The sequence below is a fragment of the Sprattus sprattus genome (assembly GCF_963457725.1).
Source record: "Sprattus sprattus genome assembly, chromosome: 20".
In the NCBI taxonomy this organism is placed as follows: Eukaryota; Metazoa; Chordata; class Actinopteri; order Clupeiformes; family Clupeidae; genus Sprattus; species Sprattus sprattus.
Window position 1 is genome coordinate 23,754,890 of NC_137918.1, and position 15,902 is coordinate 23,770,791.

The following is a 15,902-nucleotide window of genomic DNA, read 5'->3' on the forward strand; positions in this document are numbered from 1 at the left end:
TATTGTTATAGTTAATTTCTAATATGTAGGCACTCTGAGATTCTTTGGAATGAAAAGTGCGTTAAAAATCAAATGAATTATTATTATTTATTCTCCTCCTCTTCTGTCCAGTTCTTCAACGCGGTCCTGGTGATGGGGAAGTCCTCAGTGAGTGACCTCTCGGAGCACGTGTTTGACCTCATCCAGGAGCTGTTTGCCATCGACCCTCTGCTGCTCGTGTCCGTCATGCCCCAGCTGGAGTTCAAACTCAAGGTGCAGCAGACACACACACACACACACACACACTCATGCATACACACACTCATGCATACACACACACACAAGCACCCACACACGCATGCATGATCACGCATGCATACACACACTCATGCACACACACACTCATGCATACACACACTCATGCACACACACACTCAAGCACCCACACACACAAGCACCCACATACTCAAGCACCCACACACACAAGCACCCACACACACAAGCACCCACACACTCATGCATACACACACTCATGCATACACACACTCATGCACCCACACACTCATGCACACACACACAAGCACCCACACACACTCATGCATACACACACACACAAGCACCCACACACTCATGCAAACAGGCAAACCAGGTCTAATGCCACTCTAACAAGGGCTGAGTGGGTAACATATTTTGTCAAGAATGGTGTTCTATCGCAAATGCCCAAAATAGAATTTGCTTTCATTGTCCAATGTCGAATATTGAGTCCTTTTAGTTTGATGAGCAGAGCAAAACGTATTAGTAAAAGCAACGCAGATCTCAAATTTCCCACTGAAGTTCTCATTTGCAGTGTAATTATCATTAATGGCAAGAGAGGGATTCTTTTTAAATGAACCACAACAGTACAGTAAGCATCACCTCAGTAACGGTTCTGAAGAGGATCGAAGACTGTAAAAGCATGATTTGAACGTTGTTTGTTTGTTTGTTTGTTTGTTTGTTTGTTTGTGTAGAGTAATGATGGTGAGGAGCGGTTGGCAGTGGTCAGGCTGTTGGCCAAACTCTTTGGTGTGAAGGACTCTGAGCTGGCCACCCAAAACCGGCCGCTCTGGCAGTGCTTTCTGGGAAGGTATGTACGTCTGCTTGGGCTGAGATGGGCACTGAAGAGAGAGTTCACTGAATATGATTGTGAACCTGGAGAGTTCAATGATTGTATTTTCTATATGGAGAGTAAGATAACATAGTGTGTGAGTGTGTAATAACATTGTAAAATACATTTTCAGGTTTAATGACATTCACGTCCCTGTGAGACTGGAGTGTGTGAAGTTTGCCAGCCACTGCCTGATGAACCATCCTGACTTGGCAAAAGACCTCACAGGTATGCTTTGTGTTTTGTGTGCGCTTGCATGTGTGTGTGCGCGCCTGCATGTGTGTGTGTGTGTGCGCCTGCATGTGTGTGTGTGTTTGCTCCTGCATGTGTGTGTTTGCGCGCCTGCATGTGTGTGTGTGTTTGTGCGCCTGTGTGTGTGTGTGCGCCTGCATGTGTGTGTGTGCGCCTGCATGTGTGTGTGTGCCCCTGCATGTGTGTGGGTGCATTTGTGTGCTCTTTCTGGGTTCACACATTAATGTATGTGTTGTCTGTTTGACGTGGCAGATTTCCTTAAAGTGCGGTCACACGACCCAGAAGAGGCCATCCGCCACGATGTTATTGTAACCATCATCAACGCCGGCAAGAAGGACCTGAACCTGGTGAATGACCAGCTGCTGGGCTTTGTCAGGGAGAGGACGCTGGACAAGAGGGTGAGGAGAAAGGAATTCCTATGAATTTTTGTGACTTAGTCAACCACCAACATTTTCGTCTCGTCTCGTCAACGAAAGTTAAGATAGATTTAGTCTTAGTTTTTATTTTCAAAGATCCGTTTACGCCACGTCTTAGTCACGTCTTAGTCATGGGGAAAAGGTCGTTAAAGCATTTTTCGTCATCGTTTTCGTCAACGAAATTAACACTGGAATGAATAAATACTAAGTAATTCATATTGTCACTGTCGCTGTATCCACATCAATTTTTCTTGAAAAGTTTCCTGTGTAATTGTGTTTCAGTGGCGTGTGCGTAAGGAGGCCATGATGGGTCTTGCCCAGCTTTTTAAGAAGTACTGCCTACATCATGAGGCTGGGAAAGAATGTGCTCAGAAGATCAGCTGGATCAAAGACAAGCTCCTGCACATCTACTATCAGAACAGCATCGATGACAAGTAAGCATGAACTCATGTAGAGCTAACATGTTCATGTTCTGCACCAAACACACTCAGACTTAATTTCAACTCGCTAGTTACTAGTATTAAGGTCAAACATGGCAAGTGTACATACATGCACAGGTAAACCAGGTCAAGTAGACAGCCTGTCAATTAGATGTTCCAGCACAGTAGCCTCATAGTTATATAAACATTTACATCGCACCACATTGGTATACGCACCTACATCCACACTACTACAATCGCCATAATAATGAATACCTCATTCACACAGACACAATGACCATGTAACTCACTTTTTTCCTAAAACTGCCCTCTCTCTCTGTGTGTGGTAGACTGCTGGTGGAGAAGATCTTTGCTCAGTACATGGTTCCTCACAGTCTGGAGACGGAGGAGAAAATGAAGTGTCTTTACTACCTCTACGCCTGCCTGGACACCAACGCAGTCAAGTACGCTATCCCAACCCTTCTTCTCTCCTCTCCTCTTCTCTTCTCTTCTCTTCTCTCCTCCTCCTAGTACGCTATCCCAACTCCTCTCCTCTTCTCTTCTCTTCTCTTCTCTTCTCTCCTCCTCCTAGTACGCTATCCCAACTCCTCTCCTCTTCTCTTCTCTTCTCTCCTCCTCCTAGTACGCTATCCCAACTCCTCTCCTCTTCTCTTCTCTTCTCTCCTCCTCCTAGTACGCTATCCCAACTCCTCTCGTAGTATAGCAGTCAAGTACGCTATCCCAACTCCTCTCATAGTATAGCAGTAAAGTACTCTATCCCAACTCCTCTCATAGTATAGCAGTCAAGTACTCTATCCCAACTCCTCTCCTAGTATAGCAGTCAAGTACTCTATCCCAACTCCTCTCGTAGTATAGCAGTCAAGTACGCTATCCCAACTCCTCTCGTAGTATTTGTGGAAGAACTGAGATGTTGTAAGTGAACTTGTTTAAACACCATCTTCTCTCTCAGAGATGAACTCTTGTCTGTTTCTCATAGTATTTGTGGCAGTACTGAGATGTTGTTAGTGAACTTGTTTAAGCACCATCTTCTCTCAGTCAAGTACTCTATCCCAACTCCTCTCATAAGTATTTGTGGCAGTACTGAGATGTTGTTAGTGAACTTGTTTAAGCACCATCTTCTCTCTCAGTGATGAACTCTTGTCTGTGTCTCTGCCTGGTCCTTTCAGGGCTCTGAATGAGATGTGGAAGTGTCAGAACATGCTCCGAGGGCTGGTCAGGGAGCTGCTGGACCTTCACAAACTCCCCCCGGTGAGAAACACACACTCACACACTCACACACTCACACACCCACACACACCCACACCCACACACACCCACACACACCCACACACACCCACACACACCCACACACACCCACACACACCCACACACACCCAGACACACCCAGACACACAGACACACAGACACACAGACACACCCATCTCTAACACCTCTAACACCTCCATGCATCCACACAAATACATGGATGTGGAGGCATCCCTAAGAATGCTATGGTTACGGATAATTACCAGAATTAAAAGTTAATTATCGGACGGCTTGAGTTATCGTCAAACGTTCGCGTTGTCATGTGTATCCATTATTAAACTGAAGTTAGAGATTGTTAATCCATGATTAAACTTAGCATTTTGATTGTTTTACACAATGGCCAATGTTTGACACTGTTTAATAACTGACATAGCTACGCTACGTATGGAGTGAATAATATGTTTCTGTATCTGCAGTCTGAACCCAACAATGTTGCCATGTTTGCAAAGCTGATGACCGTTGCCAGTAAGTTGATCTAAACATTCTCAAAACATGCTAGTTGAAAGTGAAGTGTCTCTCACTACCTTCTGCAAGTAGTTCATGTTTTGATTGTGTCTGTGTGTGTGTGTGTGTGTGTGTGTCTGCAGAGAACCTGCCAGACCCAGGCAAGGCTCAGGACTTCATGAAGAAGTTCAACCAGGTGCTGGGGGAGGATGAGAAGCTGCGAGTGCAGCTGGAGCAGCTCATCAGCCCCACGTGCTCCTGCAAGCAGGCTGAGATCTGTGTGGTGAGTCTGATCACAACACACACACACACAAACACACACACACACACACACACTCCCCACGTGCTCCTGCAAGCAGGCCGAGATCTGTGTGGTGAGTCTGATTACAACTAGTGTTGCACCGATGCCATTTTTTGGCTCCGATACCGATACCGATACCTGGCTGTGCAGTATCGGCCGATACCGATACCATACCGATACCACTCTGTTTGAAATTTGAAAAATATATATATATATATATATATATATATATATATTTTTTTATCAATGGTTTGGTCCCATGTATAATACTAGTGTAACAGTAAGAAAGGCAGTTTCAGCACTTCAGACATAACTGAGGACTAGTCCTCTATAATTGATGGTTTACCTTACTGAGCAGCACAGTGGCTTTTCTGATTTTGAACGCAATAGAGTTAAAGTTTGGTCAGTTATTTTTTTTTTTTCTTTCCCTGTATTGTTTCTTTGTGTGTTTGTTTTGTTTGTGGACCAAACCATTGATAAAAAAAAAAAAAAAAAAAAAAAAAAAAAAAAAAAAAAAGTATCTGCACTATTTGTTGGTACTCGCCGATACCGATACCACCATTTTAGTGCTGTATCGGGGCCCTATCCGATACTGGTATCGGTATCGGTGCAACACTAATTACAACACACACACACACACACACACACACACACTCCCCACGTGCTCCTGCAAGCAGGCCGAGATCTGTGTGGTGAGTCTGATCACACACACACACACACACACACACACACACACACACACACACACACTCCCACACTCCCCACGTGCTCCTGAGATCTGTGTGGTGAGTCTGATCACAGCACCTCACACACACACACACACACACACACACACACACACACACACGTTCTCATGCAAGCAGGCCGAGATCTGTGTGGTTAGTCTGATCACACACACACACACACACACACACACACACACTCCCACTCCCACACACACACACACACTCACACACACGTTCTCATGCAAGCAGGCCGAGATCTGTGTGGTGAGTCTGATCTCACACACACAGACACACACACACACACACACACACACAGACACACACACTCCCACTCACTCTACGGTCCTCTGGGACACTCTCCCACGCACTCTCCTGCCATCAATGCACATTATTAGGACTGAAGTGGAACATTCACCCTCTGTGTGTCTGTGTTATGTTGTATTTGTGAAAAGATTGGCCTGGAACTGGCATACGACTCCTTTGCCTGACCCATTCTTCTGTATTACTTATTACTAGTATATACTTATTTGTATATACAGAGTTGTGTGAGCAGTTGTGGCATAAAAGCACTGAAATATGTGTGTGTGTGTGTGTGTGTGTGTGTGTGTGTGTGTGTGTGTGTGTGTGTGTGTGTGTGTGTGTATGCAGAGAGAGATTACAAGGAAGTTGACATTCCCTAAGCAGCCCACCAACCCCTTCTTGGAAATGGTCAAGTTCCTGCTGGAGAGGATTGCACCTGTACACATAGATTCAGAGGCCATCAGGTGCGTGTGTGCTTATTTATTTCACAAACAGTAGATTGACCGTGTCATGGTGAATGGGAAGAGCTTGTATAACAGTTGGTCTCTGTGAGTGAGACCCCTAGTGTTGGTGTGGTGGAACTGCAGCCTGTAATTGACCATTTTGTCTATGTGTGCAGCTCTCTGGTGAAACTGTTGAATAAGTCCATCGATGGGACAGCTGATGATGAAGAGGAAGGAGTCACTCCCGACACAGCCATTCGCTCTGGCCTGGAGCTCCTCAAGGTGTGTGTGTGTGTGTGTGTGTGTGTGTGTGTGTGTGTGTGTGTGTGTGGGCTGCTTTATCTGAGTTTAGAAGGTCCAGCATAGTCAGCTTCTCAAGGTGTGTGGGCTGCTTTATCTTTATGAGTTTAGAAGGTCCAGCATAGTCAGCCCACTTCGCCTCATTTAGAAGGTTAAAAAATCCTCTGCCACCTACCAAGCTTCCTGGATGTAATGAAGTCTCAGTTATTCTGGTTTGACACCATCAGGCTGGTGACACTAACATTTCCCCACAGGATAAATAAAGTATCTATCTATCTATCTATCTATCTATAGTGTAATAGGTCAAGGGACATTTTTCCATTTCACTCTGGATCAATCTCAGTTCTGTTTTTCTTAGTGTTCTTCTCTGAGTGCTAATCTTGTTCTCTTTCTGATATTCATGTTCCCAGGTTCTGTCCTTCACTCACCCCACCTCCTTCCACTCCACGGAGACCTATGAGTCACTCCTCCAGTGCCTGAAGATGGAGGACGACAAAGTGGCCGAGGCGGCCATCCAGATCTTCAGAAACACAGGACACAAGATCGAGACGGAGCTAACACAGATTCGCTCGTAGGTTAAACACACTCAATCTGCAGAAAAGGAGACGGGCCGTAATGTCATGGATGGGCAACGGGCAAAGTGTGCCGGAACTAAAGCTATGGTGTAGTCTGTGTGTGAGGGAACTAAAGCTATGGTGTAGTCTGTGTGTGGGGGAACTAAAGCTATGGTGTAGTCTGTGTGTGCCGGAACTAAAGCTATGGTGTCGTCTGTGTGTGGGGGAACTAAAGCTATGGTGTCGTCTGTGTGTGGGGGAACTAAAGCTATGGTGTAGTCTGTGTGTGGGGGAACTAAAGCTATGGTCTAGTCTGTGTGTGGGGGAACTAAAGCTATGGTCTAGTCTGTGTGTGGGGTAACTAAAGCTATGGTGTCGTCTGTGTGTGGGGGAACTAAAGCTATGGTGTAGTCTGTGTGTGGGGGAATTGTAATAACCCACCCATGTTTGCACTTTGCACAAATGTTCTCTTCATGCGCCCTATTTAATTCAAATTCAAGCTTCAGAAGTGATCAGAAATCTAATGAATTTTGTCTTTCTCATTGTGTGTGTGTGTGTGTGTGTGTGTGTGTGTGTGTGTGTGTGTGTGTGTGTGTGTGTGTGTGTGTGTGTGTGTGTGTGTGTGTGTGTGTGTGTGTGTGTGTGTGTGTGTGTGTGTGTGTGTGTGTGTAGAACTCTGATCCCAGTCCTGCACCAGAAGGCGAAGCGTGGGACCCCGCACCAGGCCAAGCAGGCAGTCCACTGCATCCACGCCATCTTCCACAACAAGGAGGTGCAGCTGGCTCAGATATTCGAGGTAGATACACATTTACTCCTGACGACCGTCTACCTTCAGGCTCACATATACAGTTCATATTTCATTCCTAACTCTTACTGTATATATCTTATCTATTCACTTATTCCACTTTACGTATGCGCATACTCTGCACTTGTATAGCTATTTTGCACTTGTGGTTGGATGCTAGACTGAATTTCGTTGTCTCAGAACTTGTACTCTGTGCAATGACAAAGTTGAATCTAATCTAACACATGCCGTGAACATTAAGGCGTCATGCTGTCCTCCTCTAACTGCTCTAAACTCCTTCTCTCCCCACTCCACTTCACCCCACTCCACCCCACCCCACCCCAGCCTCTGTCCCGCAGCCTGAACGCTGACGTGCCGGAGCAGCTGATCACTCCTCTGGTGTCGCTAGGTCACATCTCCATGCTGGCCCCAGATCAGTTCGCCTCGCCCATGAAGTCCATCGTCGCCAACTTCATCGTCAAGGACCTCCTCATGAACGACAGAGTAAGGAGCACAGGAACATAACAGAACAAACACAATAGACATCTGAGCAAGCAATAAGATAGACAAAAATCAGTCAGGTCTCTTCTTCTAACAACGCCTGAATGATTATGACGTATTTTCTAGTGTTGCACCGATGCCATTTTTTGGCTCCGATACCGATACCGATACCTGGCTGTGCAGTATCGGCCGATACCGATACCATACCGATACCACTCTGTTTGAAATTTGAAAAATATATATATATATATATATATATATATATATATTTTTTTATCAATGGTTTGGTCCCATGTATAATACTAGTGTAACAGTAAGAAAGGCAGTTTCAGCACTTCAGACATAACTGAGGACTAGTCCTCTATAATTGATGGTTTACCTTACTGAGCAGCACAGTGGCTTTTCTGATTTTGAACGCAATAGAGTTAAAGTTTGGTCAGTTATTTTTTTTTTTTCTTTCCCTGTATTGTTTCTTTGTGTGTTTGTTTTGTTTGTGGACCAAACCATTGATAAAAAAAAAAAAAAAAAAAAAAAAAAAAAAAAAAAAAAAGTATCTGCACTATTTGTTGGTACTCGCCGATACCGATACCACCATTTTAGTGCTGTATCGGGGCCCTATCCGATACTGGTATCGGTATCGGTGCAACACTAGTATTTTCCACTTCTGTTTGTGTGATCGAAGCACACTGGTTTCATAAATTGCTTTGTTGTGCTCAGCCTTGTCATTCCTTCAAGAGGGATGAATATCAGGTTTTCTTTGCAGTATTCTCTGAAAAAAAGTAACCATTTTCAACAGGGTATACGCAGGTATACGGAGTATACCCACTTATTTTTCAGTCAGCATTGCGTATACCCACTTCTCAAAACAGTGCTGTATGGGCTGCTTACAAAAATTGCAAAATTAGGGGCATACCCACTTCTCCAGGGACCACTACCCCACTGATTTTCATAATTTTGAATCTATTTAAATGAATCTGATGATGCGACTGCGTAATGACTGCGTCATGTCTGTGTTTTAGTCGTCAGGTAACAGGAATGGCAAACTATGGACCACAGATGAGGAGGTGTCTCCAGAGGTGCTCGCTAAAGTAAGTACCTGAGATGGGGGCTAAGAGGTGTTGCTCACACACACACACACACACACACACACACACACACACACACACACACACAAGGTAAAGTGAGTAGCTGAGATGGGGGATAAAGGAGGTGTTGTTGAAGAGGTTTTATACCTTTTGAGAATGAGCCATTTCAATGTAACTGAGTGTGTTTGTGTGTGTGTTTGAATGTAGGTGCAGGCAATAAAGCTTTTGGTGCGCTGGTTACTGGGCATGAAAAACAACCAGTCCAAGTCTGCTAACTCCACACTGAGACTACTGTCAGCCATGCTGGTCAGCGAAGGAGACCTGACCGAGCAGAAGAAGATCAGGTCAGGACTCTGCAAATAGTCTGTGTCTGTGTCTGTGTCTGTGTCTGTGTTTGTGTGTGGGTGTGTGTGTGTGTGTGTGTCTGTATGTGTCTGTGTCTGTGTTTGTGTGTGGGGGGGGGGTGTGTGGTGTGTGATGAAGACGGGAATGGAGTGTGACGGGGCCTTGGTGTGTTGTGTGTGTTTTCAGTAAATCAGACATGTCCAGACTGAGGTTGTCTGCTGGATGTGTGTGTGTGTGTGTGTGTGTGTGTTGAAGACGGGAGTGGAGTGTGACTGTGGTTTGTGTGTGTGTGTGTGTGTGTGTGTGTGTGTTGTGGGGTGTGTGATGAAGACAGTAATGGAGTGTGACTGAGGCCTTGTTGTGTTGTGTGTGTGTTTTCAGTAAATCAGACATGTCCAGACTGAGGTTGTCTGCTGGATGTGCCATCATGAAGTTGGCCCAGGAGCCCTGTTACCATGACATCATCACCCCAGAACAGTTCCAGCTGTGTGGGCTTGTCCTGAACGTGAGTGCCCCCTGAGTCCCCTGCAGCAACCACGCATGAATTCACACACACTCACACACTCACACATGCACTAAACACTTTACCAAAATGTTGATATTGGTAATGTAATGTACGTTTTAAATGTTAGATATTGGTATTGTAATGTATGTTTTAAATGTTAGATATTGGTAATGTATGTTTTTAATGTAAGATATTGGTATTGTAATGTATGTTTTAAATGTAAGATATTGGTATTGTAATGTATGTTTTAAATGTTTGATATTAGTTTTAAATCTTAAATGTGGACCCCACGAAAAGTAGCTCTGTCTTAGGGTAGAGCTAATGGGGATCCTTCTAAATAAACAAATAAACAAACACACACACCCTGTACCTTCTGTGTCTATAGGATGAGTGTTACCAGGTGAGGCAGATCTTTGCCCAGAAGATTCATCTGGCCTTGGTGAAGTTGTCCTTGCCACTGGAGTACCTGGCAGTGTTTGCCCTCTGTGCTAAAGACCCGGTCAAGGAGCGCCGGGCCCACGCCCGCCAGTGCCTGCTCAAGAACATCAGCGTTCGCCGAGAGTTCATCAAACAGAACCAGGTGGCACAGGGTCAGTTCACCCCCGCAGACGGAACTCTCCGATCCCTCGGTGTCATACAGAGTAGAAAGAGCAGTTTATTTCCAGACGCGTTTCGGCCTAAGGCATCGTCAGTGTGTCATCATCGTTAGGACGAAACGCGTCTGGAAATAAACTGGTCTAAATTAAAATGGCAATGAGAAAAGCTTGAGAGTGCGTTTTTTTTTCTACTCTAAGTTAATATTCTTTTACTCGCACCCAAAATCGCATGTATTTTGGAAGTAGAGCGCGCCTTACCCTACAAATACAAGGTCAGTTCCTCCCAGCCGATGGAACTCTCCGATCCCTCGGTGTTGTTGTCTGAGACTCAGACTAAACAATGACAGGCAAACCAAAACACTCAGACGGAACAGCAAAGGGCAGACAAAACAACGACCAGGCAGTCTGATGAGAGTGAATACTGTTGGTACATCTTTGTAGACTTACATCTAGCCTTTCTTTTCTGATACAATTTACCACATGTAGGTTGTGGCCACATATTGGTCACTGTGGACGAGTTAAGACGATTCGCACATTTTTTTCGTCAGGTCCCAGCATAGTTGTCTGCAAATACATCAGACTCGGTCAACCGCTCTGTCCGCTCTATCAGGTTGACATTAAATCAGAGTCAAAACTTCACTTAGTGGAAACAACACTATGAGTTGATTGGCCTTTAAACAGAGAGGAGACCCCAGAAGGCTTAGGTACGAACAGAAACCATGCTGACCATGTTGCTTCTGTTTGTCTTCCCTCCAGATAAGTTAATGTCCCTCCTTCCTGAGTACGTGGTTCCCTTCATGATCCATCTGCTGGCACACGACCCAGACTTCACCAAACCACAGGACTTCGAACAGCTCATAGCCATCAAAGAGTAAGCCTATTTACCTGTAGATCTTTTGCTAAACATGTATATGAGAAGTCTTGATGAAATTAACTGAGTGTGTCTGTGTGTCTGTGTCTGTGTCTGTGTCTGTGTCTGTGTCTGTGTCTGTGTGTGTGTGTGTGTGTCTGTGTGTGTGTGTGTGTGTGTGTGTGTGGGGGGTTAGGTGCTTGTGGTTTATGCTGGAGGTGCTGATGGTGAAGAACGAGAACAACAGTCACGCCTTCCTCAGGAAGATGGTGGAGAACATCAAACAGACGAAGGACGCCCAGTCCCCTGAGGACCCAAAAACCAACGAGGTTCCCCTCTCTCTCTCTCTCTCTCTCTCTCTCTCACATATTCATATAAACAGACAAATGAACAAATATCATGAATCATACAGTACAACTCCCCAAAATGGTGGGATCACTTATGACCCCAGAAACAATCACATTTAATTGTGGTTGTACATGATGCATGGTAGCACGCGCACACACACACACACACACACACACACACACACACACACACACACACACACACACACACACACACACACACACACACACACACACACACACACACACACAGCCAGCATATTGAGCTGTAATAGTGTTTCATGTCTAAAAGGTTGACCGTTTATTTGTGTAACAGAAAGTTATTCACATCCTGCTGACCTTTTTGATTCTGTGTGTTTTACAGAAGCTGTACATTGTGTGCGATGTGGCTCTGTTTGTCATTGTGAATAAGAGCACCTCCTGTCATTTGGATTGTCCCAAAGACCCGATCCTTCCCACCAAATTTTACATCTCACAAGACAAGGTAAAGTGACCTGTTCAACTTGTTACATTACTATGCGTTTTGTTTGTGCTTTGTGTTATTTGAATGCTAGGAGTAATATCCGCTTCGCGTCGGGTTGCTGTTCGTCCTGTCGGGGCTTATTTTCCCGATAATGACCTGCGTTCTATACATTATCCCTTACATAACAATTCTTGAGGACATCAAATACACATTCTTAAGAATCCTTCGAATCCTTCTGTTTGTTGTTGACATCAGTGCACATGTAATATGACGAGATCAAGGCTCCGTTGGTTTCCTGCATTGCTGTGTTGTTGATTTTGAGTTGTTTAGTTGTCTAAGTCAACTCCATTGGCCAGTGGCATGTTGAAGAGTGAAGGTGATGTGGTGTCAGAGTCCGACCTGAAACCCTAAGAGTTCCATTGAGATCGCTTCACCTTTCATGATGGCATATGCATGGGATTTTCAGTTTGTCTGTTCAGTGCTTATTCTCTCTTTCTCTCTCTCTCTGTTTTTGCAGGAGTTTGTCAACGATAAGGACTACCTCTCCCCTGAAGCCAGGACGGTTCTCCTCACAGGAAAGGTACACACGTTTTACAGTCAGGGTTCATGCCCAGGGGTCAGGGTTCAGGCCCAGGGGTCAGGGGTCAGGCCAAGGGTTCAGGCCCAGGGGTCAGGCCCAGGGTTCAGGGGTCAGGCCCAGGGTTCAGGCCCAGGGTTCAGGGGTCAGGCCCAGGGTTCAGGGGTCAGGCCCAGGGGTCAGGCCCAGGGGTCAGGCCCAGGGTTCAGGGTTCAGGCCCAGGGGTCAGGGTTCAGGCCCAGGGTTCAGGCCCTTGGCTCTGTAGAGCGCTTCCAGGCAATCATTGTTTTGGCACTATATAAATGTAATTGGAATTGGGGGAAAACAGTAATTCCTTGTGTGCTCTTGCAACACTCCAGTCATTCGTACGCTAACTCTTCCTCTCCTTCTCTTGTAGCCGAAGCCTGTTCCAGTTCTCGGCGCGGTTAATAAGCCCCTAACGGTTCCTGGAAGACGGCCATATACCAAAAGCACCCCAATAGATACAGGAAACAACACCAACACCACACCGACCACACCAGCCTCCAAGAACAGGTACATTAAAATCACATTCCACCAGGTTATCAACATTCTATGCACATTTGTTTACATGCATAGTCACATATATATATATATATATATATATATATATATATATATATATATATACTGTATATTTGTACTGTTAACAAGGATCATGATGGCTCTGTTTCTCTCATGAAGGGACACAGGGGCTGTAGCATCTGTGACCGGAGCAAGCGAAAATGAAGAAAACCCTGTGATAGTGGTTGGAGAGGTCAAAAAGAAGGTGAGTAAAGTGTGTGTGTGTGTGTGTGTCAGTCAGCAGCTATAGTGACACCAGATTTCATTAAGGCTACACTTGGTTTGTTCTTATTGATCTAAGAGAACCTTCAACAGTATTTTCAGTTGATATCAATACTTCATACGCAGGAACTCTAGGTAGCCGAGATAGACAGCTGTAGATATACAGTACACTCTCCCGGGTCCATTACACGCCTGCCACTCCACATCACCACAACATATTCTCTGCAAAGAGCTGTCCGTGTCATATTTCCATATATAGAAACTGTACGGTACATTTTTAATGTGAGAGCCAAGCTAGACGTCTCCTGGAATGTGTGTGTGAGTGTGTGTGTGTGTGTCTGCAGAACCCTGTGATTGTGCTGAGTGTGTTCGACTCTAGTAAGGCGCTGTGAAATGTGAGGAGACTGGAGCAGTCAGGGACATTCCTCTTGTACAGCTTCTGTTTAACCTATACGCCACCCGCACCAAGGCAAGAAGCTGCAAGGGCAGTGGCTATAGAATAGAATATATTTATTTGTCATTGCACAAGTGCAACGGAATTGAGGTGGCAGCTCTCAGACTTCAGTGCAATTGAAAGTCAAAAACAAAAACAACACAAATATATACAATATAACTATACAGATTTACACTATAAATACTCAGCTTAAGTAAAAACAAGTTTAAAAAGACATACATTTAGATAGTCAAGGTGCTGAGATGAAGAGCAATGGCTTTAGATTGTCCCAGTGCTGAGTCTTAAAGAGGGCAGGTCGTACTTCAGGGGGCTCACATAAAGGCTCTTCCTCGTCACTGGAACGGTAATGACCAAAAGAATACGCTGAATATCAGTGCAGGCATTTAAAGTGCATCACCCCCCCTCCTCAACAGTGCCCCTGTGCTGGGGCTGTTCTGCTCGTCTGATTATGTCCTGTCTTCCACAGGACGACTCCCAGACTGAGAACATCGTCGTCTCCAACGCCCCAGCAGCGACCCCTACCCCTGTGAAGCGCGGACGAGGAAGGCCTCCCAAGAACTTGGCCAGCTCAGCGGCGGTGACCCCGGAGAAAGAGGGGGGGGCACCAGCTACCGGGGGTGGCAGGGGCAGGAAAAGAACGGCACCAGCCCAGGCCCTCACCGCCACGGCAGCTACTGAGCCAAACAGTGCCAAGATACCAAAACAGGACGAGGCCAAGAAGGCCGGGACACAGAGACAGATAGACCTGCAGAGGTGAGCTGGGCTGAGGCCGTCAGGGAATTAACAACAATTTTTTTTTTTTATTGTATTATTATAGTTCATTTCTAATATGTAGGCACTCTGAGATTCTTTGGAATGAAAAGTGCATTAAAAATAAAATGAATTATTATTATTATTATTATTATTATTAAAATGGACAGTTTGTTTTGGACGTCGGCATTCCTGCACGACACCACAACTCTTCTTAATACCTCCTTAATATGTCAGACCATGTGAATCAGATTTTGAGCATCACTCAGATGTCGGTTCAAATGTGTCCTCTCGTGTTAAAATCATTGAAAGTTAAGTGATCTCTCCTTTGTGCCTTTCAGGTAAAGGAGGGGGCCTGCCGAAGTTTTCACCTGTACAGAAATGACCTGCCTTCCCCCAGACTCCAGCTCTTCTCATGCATAACCCCCATCACACACACGTACACACACACACACACACACACACACACACACACACACATGCGTGCACTCACACACACACACTGACACTGCCCACTAGAGGTGAATGATGAAAGCTGAAGTGTGTTTGTGTTTAGTTTTTCTTTTTTCTGTTGTTTTTAAACTTGGGCAGTTTTAAACTGAGAATTGCCAGCAATTAAATCATGCAGATTTTCCACACTTTACTGCCTTTCTCTGTCCCCGTTTGTTGTATCTCTCTTTTGTGTGTGTGTGTGTGTGTGTGTGTGTGTGTGTGTGTGTGTGTGTGTGTGTGATGGGGGAGGGTATGCGTGGTGTGAGTGGCCTCAAACGAAAGTTCTCAGGTCTCTCGCTCCGAAAGTGAGGAGTGCTAAATACGTCGTAGACAGAATTTGTCAGATGAGCAGGCAGAGAAATGCTTCCCTGTCTCCCTCCCTCTCTCCATCATGCCTTTGCCTTTAGCCACTTCACAAAAGGATTTTTTTCAAATCCAAATTCGTGAAACAAATTTTCATACTGTATCAATAGGGATCTGTCAACTCGGTATACTGTCGGGGTGATGGGGAAACGTTGGAAGGTTTTTATGTTGGACATCATGTTTATTCCATTTTTTTAAGTCTTAAGATTTAGATAGCAACCTTTTCTTTTGCATCCTTGATTCCCAATGCCATTGATTTTTTTTTGTGTGTGTGTGTGTGTGTAGATGTGCACGATTTGAACATATTTAATTTGTTGTTTTTTTTTTCTTTGTTGACAGGAAAATAAATGCTTTTAGAAGTATAGTTGTCCACTGAGTTCACT

General features: G+C 45.0%; 1 protein-coding gene across 3 annotated transcripts in view; it reads left to right on the forward strand.

Annotated features, from left to right (window-relative positions):
- Positions 1-15,881, forward strand: part of pds5a (PDS5 cohesin associated factor A) — a 28,509-nt gene extending 12,628 nt beyond the window's left edge. For all 3 annotated transcript variants that reach the window (XM_080858748.1, XM_080858749.1, XM_080858750.1), the window contains 26 exons: positions 112-252; positions 987-1,102; positions 1,257-1,351; positions 1,628-1,773; positions 2,074-2,225; positions 2,561-2,674; positions 3,398-3,479; positions 3,953-4,001; positions 4,124-4,263; positions 5,655-5,770; positions 5,926-6,031; positions 6,460-6,620; positions 7,276-7,399; positions 7,733-7,891; positions 8,908-8,976; positions 9,181-9,317; positions 9,700-9,823; positions 10,209-10,413; positions 11,176-11,290; positions 11,466-11,598; positions 11,981-12,100; positions 12,597-12,659; positions 13,054-13,190; positions 13,359-13,443; positions 14,381-14,667; positions 15,006-15,881. In XM_080858748.1, the coding sequence (XP_080714874.1) occupies positions 112-252; positions 987-1,102; positions 1,257-1,351; positions 1,628-1,773; positions 2,074-2,225; positions 2,561-2,674; positions 3,398-3,479; positions 3,953-4,001; positions 4,124-4,263; positions 5,655-5,770; positions 5,926-6,031; positions 6,460-6,620; positions 7,276-7,399; positions 7,733-7,891; positions 8,908-8,976; positions 9,181-9,317; positions 9,700-9,823; positions 10,209-10,413; positions 11,176-11,290; positions 11,466-11,598; positions 11,981-12,100; positions 12,597-12,659; positions 13,054-13,190; positions 13,359-13,443; positions 14,381-14,667; positions 15,006-15,009 (3,180 nt within the window). In that variant the 3' untranslated portion in view covers positions 15,010-15,881. The remainder of the gene's footprint in view (positions 1-111; positions 253-986; positions 1,103-1,256; positions 1,352-1,627; positions 1,774-2,073; positions 2,226-2,560; positions 2,675-3,397; positions 3,480-3,952; positions 4,002-4,123; positions 4,264-5,654; positions 5,771-5,925; positions 6,032-6,459; positions 6,621-7,275; positions 7,400-7,732; positions 7,892-8,907; positions 8,977-9,180; positions 9,318-9,699; positions 9,824-10,208; positions 10,414-11,175; positions 11,291-11,465; positions 11,599-11,980; positions 12,101-12,596; positions 12,660-13,053; positions 13,191-13,358; positions 13,444-14,380; positions 14,668-15,005) is intronic.
- Positions 15,882-15,902: the final 21 nt, after the last annotated feature.